Raw genomic sequence first — 19,340 nt, 5'->3', positions numbered from 1 at the left:
CGTTCTTGTTAGCCAAGAGCTAAGCCGGAAGTTAGCCGGCTAGCTCGGCAAAGTCTCTAGTGCGCCCACTTCCGGTTTCTTCCCAAATCCGAATAACAAATTCAATTTTTTTTATTTAAAAGTCCATATCCGAACCCAAATACAAATAGTGCAATGGCTGTACAACCCTACCGGCAACCATGCAAGGTGCCAAGCTGCCCATCAGGAACACTTTGGGGTTCAGTGTCTTGCTCAAGCACACTTTGACAAACTCTCTGGAGGAGCTGGGGGTCAAACCAGGAACCCTCTGATTACCAAACGACTGCTCTACTCTTGGCTACGTTGCCCCTAAACCCCGTAATAGTACCAGGTAATTATCAACTACAGCTCTAATCAGCAGAGGTGTAAACAAGTCACCTGCTGATTTACCAGCCATGTAGATGCAATGACACAGGACATGCTCCACATGTTAGGTAGGTAATCCTAACGTCAGTTTGTGCCTATATAGTATGAGCAATTACCGATAAGTCACCATCTTTTGGATTGGATTGTGACTTAGGTGCCTAGTTGTGATGAGAGACTGCTGAGGCAGTATGTCGGATTATATGCTGTGTTTCAGTCGGGTGAGAGGTTAGCCTGATAGTGAAAGCTGCAGTTTACTAATGTAATCAATCTCACCTCCTTATTTATTTATTTATTTATTTATTTTAGCGACTAGTCCCAGGTGAAAGAAAAACGGTGCCATTGTAATTTACACATGCTTGGTGTAGGAGTGGTGGAAGTGACTGTAGACTGATGCTTTGTGGCAAAGGTAAGAGGTGAGTGAGGAGGAAGCTAATACACCGAGCAGGGGTAAGTACTAACATGCTACAAGCAGTGCAAATGAGTAAATGAGTTCAATTTTTGAGGAAGTAGTACTTTTCACATTATTTTTGTGGTCTGTACTTTGGGGAGGCCTCTTATGTCTTCTATCTTGTGATAATTATACTTTTTTATGTCCTTTTTTTCAAAAAAAAAAAAAATGTACACTGTATTGCATCATTGTGTCTTGGGACTTTGTTTTTGGCTTGGTGATGTAAGGCAATCATCTTTTTCTGCCTCTCTCTCTCTCTCTCTCTCTCTCTGTTTTTATGTATACATAAAATATAATACACACACACACACATATGTATGAATGTATGTTTAAATATGTACACACACACAGAAACACACGTGTGTGTGTGTGTGTGTGTGTGTGTGTGTGTGTGGCACCTTGTCTATGTCTGTTTTTCTATGCAGTGTTTTCTGTGACTGTGTGTGTGTGTGTGTGTGTGTGTGTGTGTTCTGGGGGTCTGGACAAAGCCTGCTCGCTACAATCCTGCGACCTCTTATCTCTCTCTCTCTGTACAATCAGTGGCAGCCCATTTGCTCAACAGCTCCACTGAAAGTATTGCTCTCTGTTTAAAGCATGTAGAATCAACTTCTGTCAGACCTGTGTTTGCTCTTTTCCAAAGTGTTTGATCACCTGTGGGATTTGTAATTGCAACATTTCATCTGCAAATACAAGCACGCCATTTCCTACAGTGGCAGATATTTCAGTGCCACTGAGGCAATAACAAGCTACCTTCCTTTCTAGATGTTTGTCATGCACTTGCATATACATTTGCAGCATGCTCAACCAAATTGTACAAGCTGAATTGAAAATCTGTCCACATGTGAAAAATAAATTTAATTTCATTGCTTAAAGAACTGTTTTTAGCCTTTTGAGCAACATTTATTCTTAAGCCATTGAGGAACTGATATCTATTCAAGAAAGCAGCCTTAATAGCAGTGATGTTGTATTGCATATCCTCATTTGATCCACCATATCCCTGTGCTATCCCTGCTCAGCCCTGTATATGAAACATCTGGATTTCTCTTGATTACATTTACTCCATCCAAACTGAAAATATTTATGTGAGCTAGTGTCTTGGAAGTCAGTCTGTTCATCATTTATTACAGACACAATAATAAGAAAAGTGGGATTCCTCTAACTTTGACCATCTCTTTCCTCTGAAATCCTTGCAGCACATTCAAATCAAAACACTGAATATTAGATTATGCATTTACGCCCCACTATCAGGTTCCAGACAGGGGTTTTATGATTCAACAAGTGATTCTTTCCACTTTATGTCATATCATAGTTTTTTCTTTGCATTATCGTACAAGTGTTTAATATGTGCTGGAGTTAGGTAAAAGGAAAAAACAACATTTCAGGCTGGAAGAAACTTACAAGCCGTACAGAGATCCTGAAGCCGGCACACTACAGCGTTCTTTGTTGTACAAAACGGTTGTGTCATATCTGCTGAGTACTCCTTGCACTTTGTACCTTCTCATTTGAAAGATGTATAAGTTGTAAATGGGAGCTTGTATAACCCAGGTTCCTGTAACATTCTTGAGATTTTATAGCAAAGCTTGAGTATCAAGGCTTAAAGGGATAGTTCACCTATTTTGAAAAATGGAATACTTCTATTATTTCACTCCCCTCCTGGTTGTTCTGTAGGACAGTAGTGGTGCTATCTTCCTCTCATTGTTACTGAGTGCTGGATACTGGCTGGATGCTCCAAATGCTAACTGTTAGCCTCCTGCCACTGAGGTGGATTTCCCCCCAGCTGACATCCTGAAAAATAACTGAGTTAATCTGCTCAAAGAAGGCTTCACTTTACAAGCATCACCTTCTAAACTAAAATGCACATATGATTACAGGTTGCACATGGATGATAATTTTGCTCAAATCACTGTTTCTAACTCTATTGTTCCTGTGATGAACATCCAGAAAGATCCGGTAACCTCTGTACCTCCTGTATCACTCCGCACCTGAGAAGCAGTAGCCACCACATAGGTGGAAGTAGATTAGTCTTGCTCAGATTGTAGAATAAACTAAGTTTGACTTGATGATGTGTAGCAGAGTATTTACAGCCTGATATGGCATTAAAAAAAGGTTGACCTTTTTTTTGTTATTGTTTTTTAATTTACAATAGGACTTCTTGGGTGCTTCCATCTCTCTGTGCTGGTCCTCACTTACAGTGGTGGCTGGCAGGAGCCTGAAAGGTTCCTCTCACACAGAACATATCACAACTTCAAAACATGTAACCCATAAACACTGTAAAAACACATGCCTGAAACTTCCATGACCCACAGAAAGGGTTCCCATCTCCCGTCCACAGCATCCAGCAGGTCACACCTGATGCTCCCCTCCCCCCCTCTCATCTTCACTCTCTCAGCAGCAGTAGGATGATGACAAGCAGTTTAGCAGTGCTGGCATGCAGCCTCAGCTCCCTTTCACATTGCTGGGTGTTACAGAAAAGAAACACAGCAACATCTGATTTTTGCTCAATTTCACACCTAGCCTGTTTGGAGTGATTGGTGGTGTCCTTACTAAGCCTCTGATTCCCAGCATCACCAAGTAAGGTCAGCGAAAAAATGAAAAATGTCACCGTTTCTTCACACCAACACCATATCTCAAAGCCAACAGCTGTGTTAAGAATGTGTTAACACTGTTCAAACAAGTGTGTCTTAGCCCTCCTTCTCCCTTTCGCATGTGAAAATGACATTTTAACCCAGGAACTGTGGCTATTCACATGTGAGGTTAATTTTTCACATATCGCAAACACTGTCACATATAATGGCAAGTATAAAAAAGTTCACACGTGTGGAAAGAAAGAAAACTACACTTTGGAATTGAAATTTTCACCTTTAAATAGGATGGCTACATAGGCTATAGAGGGGCCAACAGTTTCTAAACTGTTGCAAAAACCCTGCATCTGATGTCATTCAACACCAAAACTTCCAAGTCTGCAAAGGTAAATCGTTGAAACTTCAAGAGACAAAGTCGAGCAATGACTGATGACTAAAAAGAAATTATTATTTGGTATATAGATGATAAATTATTGGGGCTCTCCCTTACATTTGGAGGAGGCAATGGAACATATCTTCTTTAGTCAAAAGAGAAAGATAAATATATATATATATATTTTCCACCTCAGACATTCACATTTGTACTTGCTCTGTGTTTTAAGAAGCTTGGCTTTACTAAAGCACAAGACACCCCCTCCCACTGTTGTTTCAGCAGCCAAACAATGTCATGTTTCATATTTTGATTTGTGTTTGCATGGTCAGAGTCTCAGTTTAGCAATGCATTACTGTATTTTGATGGCCAGTAATTCTAATCATGCCTCTCTCATGCCTGCAGGCTTTCATTATGTATATGTGTATATTTTGCTTCAAGCTTGCTGAAGCAGTGGGAAATGGCATTGCTTGTGCCACGGTATCCGAAAAAAAGTACAAAGCTGGACCACTAGTCCTGAATGCTCCCAGTATGCATGTTGTTTTCTTGGCAACACTATAATAATGACACATTTATTAAGCTTATGTTAAAACTAATGCATGAATAATATACCAGCAGCCGGGCACTATACAGCTACTTGATGAGGGATGTGCCCCATTAAGTAAAGTCATGACATGATTATATGTTTACCAATTTGGAATGCTTTTAAATAATTATGGATTAGCTAAAGATTTGTAAATACATAATCGTGTCATGGCTTTGCTTGGCAGGGCTCCCCTGTAACTCAACAAGTAGATGTGTAGTGCCTGGTTGCAGAGGACTAGCAACTCAAACACACGCCCATAAAGGACCATACCAGTGATTTTGAATGTTTAGCCAGTTTCCTACAATAGTTGTTCATTTTACATTGCAACAAACCACCCTGCAAATCATGTGCGGGTACGAAAGATTTCACAACAAATAATTAAAATTCCTCAATTTTCAAATTTGAATTGTTGGCTGAAAGGGCCACCTTGTAATGTTCTGCTTGTGTGGCTAACAAAGTCATCATCAGTCATAAACCACACCACTGATAATTGGAAAGTGGAAAGCAAATGTTTCTTTGGGGACTATTTTCCCTGGTGGAGGGAGTGTTTCACTCCGCCCAATTTCAAGTCCTGAAAACACAACAGTGCTGCTGCTTTTAGGAAAACTAATGTGGAGGACTTTATTACAGTGATGGAATACTGGAGCGAAGAAAGTTTGAAGTCTCTGAAAGTTCAATATTGTAGTGGAATGAATGGAAACCAACGTTTGGAGAAAAGGGAGGCAAAATTATATTAAAGTTCTAAAATTCGAGTGTAGCCTATACAGCTTGTAGATATTAGGCTTAAACATGCAAAATCCCTGTTATGTTATAATGAATGGTAATTATCAACTCATGGTAGGTTATAAATTAACACCAGTTAGTTCATAAGGAAGTAGTATCTTATAAGTTTATTAATAATTTATTAATTAGCTGAAGTTGGAACATCATTCATTTTTGATCATTTAATCATTAGCATATGCCTTATTTGCACATGCTTCATACATTCATGCACCATGATGATTTGTTTTTATACTATTTATTTACAATTTAGAGGCCAAACACATTTTCACTTTTCCCTGTTTTGCTTCATCTTGCTTGGTTCTCTCTCCATGATGATAAAAATAACAACAATGTGAGCCTATACTGGGCAAAGGTCACTGACGCAGGTACAGCAAGAGTCTGTAAATGAACGCAAGCGCCTGTTGAGGCTGCGGGGATAAAGAGACTGAGCTAGGAGTGTGTGTGTGTGTGTGTGTGTGTGTGTGTGTGTGTGTGTGTGTGTGTGTGTGTGTGTGTGTGTGCGCGCGCGCGCGCTTGTAGACATAGAGACTGGGAGACAGAGGGAGAGAGGGAAAAGAGCCGTGCGTGTGTGTGAGTGTACGGAGGGGAGGGAGCGGGGGAGAGGGGTGAGTAAAAGCCGTGAAGGGGGCCGTCCCTCTCTCTACAGCGGACCTGTCGCACATAATATTTAGCATGAAGTCAGACCCCCCTCCCGCCCCCACGTCTCTCTGCTCTGTGTGGGGATCAAGCCTCTCACTCCTCCACCGCCTTTATGTCTGACAGCGCAGCAGCAAGAGGGAAGGAAACTGACTGACTGACACTTCTCTGACTTTTACGCACCGAGGGGAACTTTTTTTTTGTCCATGTCACCAGCAAACCTCAGGCCAGGACAACCGTCAGCCCGCAGCGAGCCCATTTTGCCTTTTCCACGGATTAATTAATTTTACCAGACCGGGATTGGATGTAAGTGTCATGTACAGTATAATCCCACTTTCTTCCTAGGTGTCTTTTGATTTTTTTTTTTTTTTTTTTTTTCCGATCGTGTGTATGTGTGTGTGTGGTTTGCGTGTCTGGCGCTTTCTTCTTTGTGCGTAAAAGTTGAGCAAAATCCAGGCGAGATGTGGTGGTCTCATGAGTAGAGTAGCTTCCTGCAGCTTCCTGCATCGACTTTTAGGACCCCGAATCTGTCGGGAAAGGGGAGATATGGTCGGTGGAAGAGTTTACTTTGGGCTGTGCGGCTCATGATGAGCAGACCGTGATGCTGAGGAGAGGCGCTCACTTTACTCACTGAAAAATAAAAAAAAATATATAGATTGCATTATATAGGCAGACCAATCAACCACAGTGTTTTAAAAATATAGGAACTATTTCCTTTTAAAGCGAGCAAAGCTACGCTTTGCAACATGGCTCCATGGCCGATTCGGGCCTCGCCACATTTTACCGCAGTATTAGTGACCCACACTGCTCAGATGATTGACTTGAGCTTGTTGGCTTTATAGTCCAGCTACTGTACAAAAAGACAGCTTATTTATCACTGTAGGTGACAGAAACTTGGGGAAATCCAGGGCGCGCATCCTACTCTCAAAAGTTACATTTCCTTGACGTTTGTTTCATTTTATTTTTGTTTATTGTTGTTTTTTGTTTGTTTGTTTTGTATTTATTATATTTTTTTCTATGAGGTTTAGGTGCTCGGTAGGGTATATTTCCTCAAAAAAATCCAGGGGAAATTGACTCGCAGAGGCGGACGTTGTGAAAATGTTTCAGAGGTCAAAAATATTTGGGGGAAATTGATAGGTGGCAGGTGGTTGCCCGGCCACAGGAGACCACCGACAGAAAAACAGCAGAACACTCCCCCCCCCCCCCCCCCCCACCCCCCCTCTCCACACACACACACACACACACACACACACACACACACACACCCCTCCCGCTGCAGCCGCACGCACGTACGCACGCACACACACACTCCATCTACTCACACCTATCTAATCCTCAATCTGTAACAAACCTATTTTACCCTTTCTCTATTACATTCACTTTAAAAAGTCGTATTAAAATGTAGATAGGCCGATACATGATGGAAAAAAGAGCGCTGTTTATCTCCAAGGCCGATTTCAGAATAGGATTCATTCAGTAAAATCTGAAAAAATGGTGCTCATTTCCCCTTACTCATTTAAAAACTAATTACCATAGTCATGCAGGGAAAATATAAAATTTACAGAAGTCTAAAACTAAATTTAAGCTAAAAAACAAACAAACAAACAAACAAAAAAAGTAATCCAAACGTTGTACTTTTTATCATCTTGATAGATAAAATAGACAAATACTCTGATTATCTGCGGATGTTTTGGATTTTGGGACATTTTTGCGTATCAACCGGATCGGCCTAAAAAGCCCATGAAATTATTATTTTTCAATTTTCAAAAACATATTTCCTCCTATGTCATTAGTTTCAGAGAATTTGAAAATGCGAAAATCGTGAAAATGCGAAGTTCTTATTTTTTATTTATATATTTATTTTTTTGTTTGTTTGTTTGAAGGTTATTTTTCTTTTCTTTTCTTTTTCCCAATCAGTGTCTGAATAATGGCAGCAATTTTCCCATAGGCTCCTCTAGAAATCGCCGAGGTTTATTGCAGCGGGGCCTTCATTGGCCTCTTTTGCATCTGCTCCCTGCTCAGGTCATATGAAAATAATATTTGTTTAATCGTAGTTCACGTTTAGCCCCTGCATGCAATGTAAATATTTCTTTTAGTGGTTATCAGCCAACTAGGCAGCACACGGAGGGAAGTCTTAAGGCCGTGGCCTAGTTTGCTGACAGTCCAGCCCCGTCCAGTCAGCAGCCCTACGAGGCTGACCCGCCAGGTGAATAAGCACTTTGTCCTCCACTTAGGGATTACAGTTCATCATCGATTACAATTCATAACTGGGCTTGTCATCACTGATAGTAGCACCTACCAAGGCGATGCATTTTTGTTTATTTACTTTGCATGTAACAATAATATGAAACAGTTTGTGTCTGTGAAAAAAAATTAAAAACAATAAAATATCTTGAAAAACAGAACTTGTCATCGCGGGAGACAAAGCTGCCCATTACAGATATAACACTGGCCTTTAGGGCCTAGTCGCTTATTTCTACTTAAATATTAAACCACATTTTAAAAAAGAAAAAAGAAAGAAATGGACAAAACCGACCATTTTATATATATATATATATATATATATATATATATATATATATATATATATACTGACCATTGTCTGTAGATAGATAGATAGATAGATAGATAGATAGATGATATATAGATAGATATTCCCAGCTCTAAATGTATAATTTATAAATTCTTATAAGAAATTCTCTCTGCAATTAATTTCCTTGACTTAAAAAACTTTTCTTAATTAGACCATTTTTGCTGCATTTTTTTTCAGACGCAATTATCAATTTATTCGTTCCAACTCAGTGAAAAACAGTGAAATAATTGTCTTTTGATCGGACATGATTTCTGCGGAAAGGTGCTGTCCTGAAACACTGCTGTTTTATCCTGCCGGTTATTCAGCACATCTCCTGCCTCGCCGCCCGGAGTGTGCCTTTCTTTCTTTCTTTCTTTCTTTCTTTCTTTCTTTTTCTTTTTTTTTTTTTTTTTTAAACCTTGATTCTGCTGCAGGACTCCCTCCCTCTTGGAGGACCAAACCCTCGGCCTGACTCCCCTCAATCATATGCAAATGGCTGTTATAGGAGGGGAGAAATTAACATCTACAAACATTGGACTGAAATTCCATCTGCCGCCTCTTCTAGGAGGCCCTTAATAAGTTCTCAGACAGCAAAGTGACACACATCTTAATCAACTCTTAATCCCAGGAATTAATTCTCGACGCGTTTATGAATAATTCCCGGGCTAATGCCTGCAGTCCGTGGAAATGCAAGCAGTCTGCTGCGCCGCACCGACAGATGGACCCGACAATCTCCTGAAAAATGAGAGGATTTTTGCCTCCATTATTATTATTTTTTTTTATTATCATCATCAGATATATATTTTAATGAGTTCGATGTCACCGGGCGACTGCTTATGCAAAGCGCTCCATCTTATGCAAACTGGAGACTCTCATCTTGGCGTTGGGCGCTCAACTCGAGCGGTTCACGGCAATGAGAGTAAACACACAGGTTCATCACACCGGTGTTTTACGCTTTATTTTGTCCGTAGAGACTGTGCGACAGCTTGTCAGGTGGATGTGCATTGTGCAGGCAGGACACGGCCACAGCCTCTCTGATAAACCTGATGATGGTGGTGGTGGTGGTGATGATGATGATGATGAGGGTGCTTCCAAGGTTGTACTATGATCAGTATAATGTCAGATCAGCAGTATTGTGCATAAAAGCGCTTTCATCCCTGGGAAGGCCAAGCTCTGGTCAGCTGATGCTGTTCAGACTTTTAGAACTGAATGTTTTCAGCAAAATGTTAAGAGTTGGGCTCTTGAACTCTGAATTTCCATTATTATTATTATTATTATTATTATTATTATTATTATGCATCAAGAAGCATCAAAGTTAGGGAAATAGTTTCCATTGTACAAGAGTATTTTGTTTTGTAGTACTTATATTTTGTATTTGCTGGTTGCAGCTTCATTGAAGCTCACAGTGAAATATTGAGTGAAATATTCAGAGCAAAGATACCATTGTTTTCTGGCTGCAGCATTAGGCCTACATCAAACAGAAAACAGACAAGATATACATGTCTTGTGCATCATTTTAGACACATTTCCCTCGGGATTCAGCGGGACATGTTGCAGATCTTTGGAAGCCTTGGGATCTCTACTAGAATTTAAAATAAACATCTGTGGGTTCGAACAAAACTCTGCTCTACACCACTGGAGATCAAATCAATGAGACAGGCAGAGTTAAAGAGGTTAAAATGAACACAAAAAAACAGCAAAATTCCTAGCTGTGCCAAGCCATTTTTAAATTGTCCAAATTTACAAAGAAATAATTTTGCCTTTTTTTCTGAGTGTGTTCATAGCCTTTGCATCCACAAATGAAAGGAAGGGAGAGAGAGAGAGAGAGAGAGAGAGAGAGAGAGAGAGAGAGAGAGAGAGAGAGAGAGAGAGAAGACACAGGAAAGTTTTTCTATTATTTTTGTAGGTTTTTACAAATCTTGTATGGCACATTTCTCAAAAAACAGCAAAAAAATGACATAACAGCAGTAGTATATTTTTTGTTTTAGTTAAAAAGAGTTAAAATGTAAATTAATCAATAAAATAATAAATCTTAAATAAAACTAAATTTTAAATTTAAATTAAATTTTAAAAAGGCCCCATTCCACGCCAATAGAAGCAGCAAGCCCAAAGCATTAGAAATGTGGAGAGTGGCGTCCTGTCAGTAATCAATCTGAAGCAGACTGCAAACTTTTGAATGGCTCAGCCTGCTTGTTAGGGCAGTGATAGCTTGTTGGCCATATTGAGCTTTTTACAGGGAGGGGGAGGGCTCCTGATTTTGGAAATATAATCATGTCGCGCCTCTGTGTGTGTGTGTGCATGTGTGTGTGGGAGGTTGGGGTGGGGGGGCGGTTACTGACACCTTGTTCTGGACTGGCTTGCGTCACCCACACTCCCTCACTGCCAAAGCCAGCCTGCAGCCTCTCGGCAAGCACACTGACACCAGGCCATCCGTCCGTCCGTCCGTCCATCCATCACTGCCGTGGTGGATATGGCTGTGACTAGCTTGCAATCATATTTCTGACCAAAATACTGGAGGCTGCTGATACTAGACCTGGGCTGCACTCACAAAGGACAGCTGTTGCTCTGTCAGGCAAGTATCCTGCCTCTGCCTTACACCAGAGCTGACTGGCACCAGCATCTAAGTCTGTCTTTTAATTTGAAGAGGTGTAAGCGCTGTGAAAATGCCAGCTCTTCATTTATTAGCTCAAGTCTTGTTGGTTTTGTTGGCAATTCACCACAAAAGCAGTTTTTACCTTTGCTGAAAGTGACTCAGCGAAGGTAAAAAAAAAAAAAAAAAAAAGTGCCTTCAAATGTAACAAATTGCATGGATCTAAGTTTGTGCTGAGACTTCAAAGGGATGATGTAAAGAGAAAAGCTGCTCCCCTGTTGGGGTTTGATGCAGATTTGTATTTTGTAGTGCAAGCTCAGTTTTTCCCCAGAACCACAGAAGCACCTTTACCATTGAAAGAGGCACTACAAATGCAGTTTAAGAAGCTGACATCAGGGTGGGTTATGTTTGTCATACCAGCAATTTGCTTGTAACATGTTATTATGGCAGGTTATGAACATGATGCCACAGCTTTATTAACAGCTGAGGCTGGACATAATGTCAAAGTAGGGATATCTGGAGGGAGTGGGGGATAGGTAACATGCATGATTAAATAAAATCTACAGCAAAACCAACAAGATAATACAAAGAAAATGATTAGCCACATTTTCTCTGTGCTTTATGTTTGTAGACTAAAATCTGTGCCTTTTGCTGTGTATGAAAGTGGCGTTGGTGGTGATAAACATGACAAAAGTCAGCTTTCCTTTTGCTGAGAGTAGCATGACATCAATACAAAACAGCAAAACCAACAACCACATTTTCTCTTGAACCCATCTGAAATCTGTTTTGCTGTAGAGACGTGTTGAGTCATTCTACTTTCAGGGGAGAAAAAAACAGTACAGCGGCTATTATAGTTACGACCGAGGGAAAACTGAGCTTTCTGACCTGCAAGTCAACTTTAACCCACAAATCCATATCAGAGGTTCATTAATACGAAGCCACAACAGAGGGGCAATGTGCTTACCAAAGTAATCTCTCTACTGGGAGACTTGACGTTATCCTCAGACTTGCATCTTTTTTCCCAGGGATGCAGAGATAGCCTGCGGGACGCTAAGACCAAGCACCGAATACCCATTTTCCTGTCTTATAATCTCTTTTCTCAAACTGCTCACATCCTTCTCATGGATGCTAAACAACAACCAGATGCAATTCCCTCTTTAAAGGTTTCAGCAAGTTTCAGCTATTTGTGTTAAGAGTGTCAAATATTTAAAGTGCATGAATAAAGCTTTTTCTAAGGGTTGGGAAAGTGATGCAGTAGTTTGGCTAGACGAGAGCAAACCTAAATAAACAAGTTGCGCTGCCACTGGCATAAAATGACCTTGATTTATGCTACAGAGGATAGCTTAGACAAACAGATGGTGAAAGGCTTCGAGACATGTTTTGTGAAAGAAAATGTTGACTTATTTATCCAATTTTGCAGGTGTTCGGTGGAAATAAGGTGCAACATTTTAATAAGAATATGCAGAATTGCTTTTGTTGCTTCCTGTAAGTAATGGACACAAGTTTAAGTGTGATTCAGTCAGGAAAAAAAAAAAAACAGTCATGAGTTACATGATATTTAATTGTTGCATTTTTGGGTGTTAGTCTCTTCAAAAACTGATAAACTCAGGATTCAAGTGTCCACCCTTCCACTGACACCAATAGATGTGATGCTCTGTGGAAAATACGTGGAGGATAAATGCCCAATGTTCCCCCATGTTGGACTTCAAATTTATGCAAAGTGGAAAGTACGCTTAAAACAAAGAAACCTTGATCTGAATGTTCCTTTGACCATTCAACATTTCCTATCAATTACATTACTTTTGATGGCTTTAACAGCGATGGCTTTTCATTCAGTACTTTCCTTTAAAATCTATCTCATCTAATCTTATAATACTCATGTATTTAGCATTAGAAACTGGACTCTTCTTAAAATGCATTTCACTGTGGAGATATTTCATCGGTTCATGACATATATCTATCTATCTATCTATCTATCTATCTATCTCTCTCTCTCTCTCTCTCTCTCTCTCCCTATATATATATATATATTTATTTATAGATAGATAGATAGATAGATATAGATATAGATATATAGATATATAGAGGCTTGGGAGGTCTTAAATGACAGAACAATGTACATTCTTTTATTTGACCTAAAAAATAATGCAAACTTTATCTGTGCTTTTAAGTCTGAATCTGAGCAGGAAATAGGCCAAACCAGACCAAAAAAAAAAAAAAAAAAAAAAAAAAAAGGTGTATCTGTCATTTTCCACAATCTATAACAGAGCTAAAACAAAACTTTAATCAATTGCAACTTTTCATTTAAAAAAAAAAAGGAACCATTCACACCCATGATTAAGATTGAGAAATTTGATATTTCATAAAAAGCCAGTTTTGCACCAAATATCATCCAGGGTTTTCACTTCAGTCTTTTTGATTTTGGGTCTTTATCTCAGCTTTGTTTATGATTACAGATGTGTTCTTTTGACCATCCAACAGAGCTCAACAAGAGCTTTGCAATGATATATAATACTCATTTCCAGTCGAAATGTGACTAAAGCCCTGTTCGTACCGAAAACCTCAATAAGTCCCCTCTTCCCTATTTTTTTTAAGTGCGTCCTTGTCAGCTACACTTTGTATCACATCTTGGCACACTTAGATGCTTGTGACAAAGTGACTGCTGGAAAACAGAGGGGCTGGAAGGGCTGGGAAGGGTATCTACATGTTCAAAGGGTATAAAGGGAAATTCTGTCGTTTCCAAGTATTTCAAATGGTGACATTAAGTCTGGTTCACAAGTTCAACCAAGTTTTACTGTCTGTGATCCATGCATGAGGGTTGACACCATGCCACGCTCTGGAGTCCCCCCGCTCCCCTCCCACCCCTCCCGGTCACATGACACTGGCACTCACAATGCGGCTACGGAGACTGGCATGGCAAATACACCGCAGGGAAACACAGCAGGGATTTAACATTTCATTCTCTGGGTAGGTGGGTGGGGGCTCACAAATAGGCTACACCTTCTCCTGAAAATCTAAACCGACGCTTCTGAGAACGGCCTGTAGTAGAACTTTGACTGCAGACACAAGGGCAGCTGGCAAAAGAGGAGGAAAAGTCCCAAGTAAAAGCGCCAACTGGAGCTTAGACGGTTTTTCAGCCTTATGCCATAGGTGAACCATTTCTGGTTCCACAAAGAACCTTCCAGACCCATTGTTCTTTGAAGAAAGCCTCAAAGCGCCATGAACAAACTTTTTTTTTTTTTTTTTTTTGAGGAAAAAGCAATGGTTTCTTTAAACAAGAGAGAAGAGAAAAAGTATATGCAGTTAATTCTGATTTCTTAAATGGAAAATGAAGGTGTCAGCTGGAAGCGATAATAGTTCTTCTTTATGGTCAAATGTGTCTCAAAGAGCCATAAGATACGTTCTTTGAGGAATCAGCAATGGTTTCTTCAAAGAAGAGAAGAGAAATGTTACATGATGGAAATAGCTAATTTTCATTTCTGAAATGAAAAATGAAGGTGTCAAATGGAACTGAAAACAATTCTTCATACTGGTGCTATACCATTAAAACCATTTTGATTCCAGAGCCTTGTACACCAGGCTCCTTTGAAGGACTACTTATTTAAATATTAAAACGTGCCTCAAAGAGCCATAAAACAAGTCCTTTGAGGAAGCAACATTTGTTTATTCAAAGAGGAGAAGAGAAAAGGTACATGGAAATAGTTCAGTTTCATTTCTGAAATGAAAAGTGAAAATGTCAACTAAAGATAGTTCAAAATAGTTCTTCATACTGGTGCTGTGGGAGAAAAAGTTCTGATTTCACAAAGAACCTCTCAGAACACTGCAGTTTCTTTGCTGTTGACAGTTTTTGGTTTAATGAGGAACCCATGACATTTTTTTTTTCTTTATTGAGGAACCAGTCAGTAAATAAAGTGATTCTGTTTCAAAAACTTTCTTTTTCTGTTAGCACGGTAAACCCAGCTCGCCTCCATCTTAGCCTCCATTTGATTCGCAGGAATGGAGTTTAGCACCTTCTGAGGCTGACTCTAATCTCCAGCGACAAGAAATTAGTATATGTCAGTCTTTTGCCCACTTTAAAGCTCTTGACTATAGGTCTTAGTGATGTGGTGGTAAATAAAAAGGTGGGTGAACAATTGCCTTGCCAAACAACCACCAACAAAAAAGCACAATGTATATGCCTATCACAATTTAACTTGGATAAATTTGACTGTGTATAGTGAATTATGGAGATTTATATCAGCCTAAAAAGGTGGTAAACTGAGTTGAGGTGGGTTTACCCTCCACTACTATGGTCTCATGTCTGTGTGTGGTTATGATTTTTAGAGGGATGGTTTTCAGTATGCCTTATTATGTGTTCTCCATATTTGAGATGTATGTTAATCAGTTTTACTATATGTGTTTGTGTTGCATTGTATTTGTCTTTCTTTTTCAATCAAGCAACTTTCCGTTTGAAGAGTCCTTGCTGCACAAAAGATGTGCTTGACTTGACATCATGCAAATTTGTATGTTCCATGAGGACTGCGTGTCTTAATGAGTGGGCAGGAAAAAAGCAGAAAACAGAACAGATTTTTGTATAGGCCTATGTTTTGGAGGTATGCTCTCCAGCTGAAGGTCACGTCGTTTACCCTGTTTTATTTACCACTGTCAGCATAGCCTAGCCTGATATAAATTAGGTTAGATTAAGACAAATATTCTCCTGCTTTTTTCTGTGGGATCTCGCTGAGGCAGCCTCCATAAATCATCCTAAACCTCTCCTGGAGGGAGTGCTTGTGTCCCCACATCGTCAAGGTGTTAACTGCGCTTGTATAAATAAATGGCGGGTTATTTTGGGCTCCATTAAGCAGCGCTCTACCTCACTGGCTTGCTATTTGGCTTGGAAGTGTCATCATGTATTTTACAGCAATAACTCTATTGCTCTCCATGCAGCCAAAAATAGTGTCAATTCAGGGGAGACCAGCGGGTAGTTCTCCTTATAGTTGGTTATGTCAGTTTCCTACAAAGGGAACGGGATTACGGCGCTTTGAAAAGATCAAAGAGAAAACACAAGGATCACATGGAGCGTAGTTACATCAGGTTACATCTAACACAGAATGTAGCCAGCTCCCTCGAAGGACTAAAGTGATCCTATAATACATTTTAGACGAAAATATCACAGCAAATATATTCTCTTTGGAGTAATTTGGGGATATGGCTGATATATACATTTATAATAACTATTAATAGCATAGATTAATACACGAGGAGTAAGGCAGACATTTTAAAGGAATATTGATGAATATTCTACAGTATAATCTAATACAATAGAATACATTTACATAACTACAACCTCACTATTAATCCATTTCAGAGCAGGCATTTTGACATGGAGTGTGTTAGGCTATTAAGTTTGCGCTCCATTTAGGTGTATGGGATGGAACCCTAACAAATATCATCCAATCAGTGAAACCCGTGTTCACCCTGCTATTTTATGTCAAAATGCCTGCTGTCAAAAAGGTCTACTGAGAACTACAGACATCTAAAAAGGATATACAATGACTAATATTACTAAAAGGCCATTATAAATTTACTATTAAGTGACACCGACGCTCCATAAGTTTCTCCAGAGAGTTTCATCAAATCTCTGACGTCAGACCCACATCTCAAAATATTAATGATTAATTCATGCTTTTCATTCATCATTTTCATGTCACTGTGGCCCGTTATGCGTGATGGTAGTGCCCGCCGGTGCAGTTGCGGGACACTGACGTGTGTGCTTGCTGTCTGCAGAGCCTGGTTATGGATTTTAACCTCCTGACGGACAGTGAAGCCCGCAGCCCGGCGCTGTCGCTCTCTGACTCCGGGACCCCGCAGCACGACCAGGGATGCAAAGGCCAGGACAACAGCGGTCAGTCCCATGCACCACCACCACCACCACCACCTGCATGCACCAAGGAGCGGAGAGGGACAAGCCGCCCTGACGGGATTTTTTTTTTTTTTTTTTTTTTTTTTTTTTTATCACCTAAATTAGTAGGGGGAAAAAAATCATATAGAGAGTGGAATGAAAATGATAAGGATATAGGGTCTTTTAGGGTCCCCTGAGACAAAAACTAAGCGTTAAGTGTTTAATTTAATTTAATTTATTTGGAAACGAAATTATGTAGCGCTGCACTGAAATATAATAACAATAACAACAAAAACAAAAATAATAATACTAATGATAATAATAATAATAACAATAATGCTTAAGCGGGCTGCGCTTCTTCTTGTCTTTTTTCCTCCAATAAGCCAGTTCGTATAGCCTCATACATTATGGATGCAAATTGGCTCCATGACAATTTCTAATTATTTTCTGCTTTACCATCACAGACTTTGCAGAATTGTAGGTCGCCCATCGCAGTTTTTTTTTTTTTTTTAATTCTGCCTCCTTTACGTCACATACATATAGGCGACACACAGGACACAGATCCACCTTGCTGCAACACACACCAAATTATAAGACCACTTCACATTTTCAAAACGCTCTATGTAGTCATTTAAACCATGCAGGCACCCGTCCACTGGCAACAATCCGCTGACTGTGTTTTTGATTGTTGGTACTGTGACGTAGCTCGATTGCGGTCCAATCACAAGCAAAATAATAAATAAGTAAATGCATTTGTACATTAATTAATAAAGAGTAAATATCGATTAAAATGCTCTTTGGATTTTTAACTGGGTTAAGAAATCGACATCATCGGTCTGATGAGACTTTTGCTCTGTAGTTCAGTTTCGATTGATCTCTGTCTGTCTGTCTGTCTGTCTCTCTCTCTTTCTCCCTCTCTCTCTCTCTCTCTGTGTCTCTTACAGGCTAGTAACAAAGTAGCAAGTAACAAAATAACTAGTAGGCCTAGTCCATACTTACATTTACATTACATCTTACATTTAGGTCTCATATTAAAAAATAATTCTGGACCTCTAAGAGCCCGTCTTAATTCTGCTGAAACAGCAGATCGCACCTCGCGCCGGGTCCTATTAATAAATGAATAAATTCATCAAATCATCTGTGTTTTACATTAATAAGTCGATTAAAACACGGCGCTGACTGCAGTTTTTCACTTTACCGAATGAAAACTCAAATTTAAGCTACAACGTGCAGAGTAGCAAACCTCATAGTAACAAGTGTCAGGCTGAGGGAGGGCACAGGAATATAATATATTCCTGTGTGCTTCCTGTGTGCTGTGTGCTTTTTCTCCCATAAAGATCATATTATGTTCATATTATGATCTTTATGAGAAAAAACGCATCAGTCAGTGCTTAAAAAGCAAACACACAGACAAACAAACAAAACAGAATGCTTTTTGTCAATAATGGAGGTTGTTTTCTATAATGAGCAGTGAAGGTCACCTGGTTACAGTGATTAACACCATAACTCCTCTGTTAGGCTCCATTTCTACATCTAAAGGAATCATTTCTTTATGGAGGTTGGGCACTGATATCCCAACACCAAAACATCAACTCACAAACTTTATTTATTTAATGAGAAGTGTGTGTGTGTGTGTGTGTGTGTGTGTGTGTGTGTGTGTGTTCTGCTGTTAAATGTAGCCCTAATAAGCCATCAAACCCCACTATAAACCGCACTAACTTTAGGTATGTGTGTTAGGTAGGTGTATTATTTCCCTACTGAAAAAGAGGCTGTTTCTAAGTTCAATTCTGAACAAGTGACAACCCCCCTGCGTTTCATATAACATGGAAATAACTTGCTACCTCATCGTCAAAACCGCTTGGAAATAGCCTGTTTGTTTGTTTACAACCTCCTCTGCACTCAAGAAAGAAAAAACAAACAAACAAACAATTAACATAGTTCTTTTGTGGTACTCAACCTTTATTAACCTTTGCATAGGTTGGCTTACATGAACTAAGAGACACATTAGCGACACACTTGGAGACATATTTTCTAGCAAATCAGCCGCAAAAGCAAAAGATCGAGCCCATGTAGGAACTGGGTCATGGCATTTTAATGGCATCCCCAAAACAACACTCCTGATGAAAACGGTTGATTTGGTTCATGTTGCTGCCATCAGAAGTCAGGAGCTCACATACAGCCGATTACTTCTGCAGTCCGAAGACCGAGTGAACAGCATTTCCTTGGGCAACTTTTGTCTTTCCCATGGAACTTGAACACCACACAGTATCATTTTCCACCAGAACTTCCACTTACTTTAATTACATTTCCGCTCTAAAATGGAGAAATGACTGATTGCTGACATATTATTATGTGGTCAGCGTGTACATGTTTTTCAGAGAGAGTTTTGCCGCTTTATGCTTGATCTGTGTTCCAGATAATAATGATAAAAGCTGGAATTTGGTTTCATTTAGTTCTAAGGTACAAGATTAAACGTACCACACCTAACCACAGCAAAACAGACGCCTG

General features: G+C 39.7%; 1 protein-coding gene across 1 annotated transcript in view; it reads left to right on the top strand.

Moving 5' to 3' along the window:
• The first annotated feature begins 16,726 nt into the window (after window positions 1–16,726).
• Window positions 16,727–19,340, top strand: part of pitx3 (paired-like homeodomain 3) — a 10,525-nt gene continuing 7,911 nt past the window's right edge. The window contains exon 1 of the mRNA XM_030070694.1: window positions 16,727–16,835. Within this exon, the coding sequence (XP_029926554.1) occupies window positions 16,727–16,835 (109 nt within the window). The remainder of the gene's footprint in view (window positions 16,836–19,340) is intronic.

Source organism: Myripristis murdjan, chromosome 15, assembly GCF_902150065.1.
Source record: "Myripristis murdjan chromosome 15, fMyrMur1.1, whole genome shotgun sequence".
Lineage (NCBI taxonomy): Eukaryota > Metazoa > Chordata > Actinopteri > Holocentriformes > Holocentridae > Myripristis > Myripristis murdjan.
This window is presented reverse-complemented; position numbering and strand designations above follow the sequence as displayed.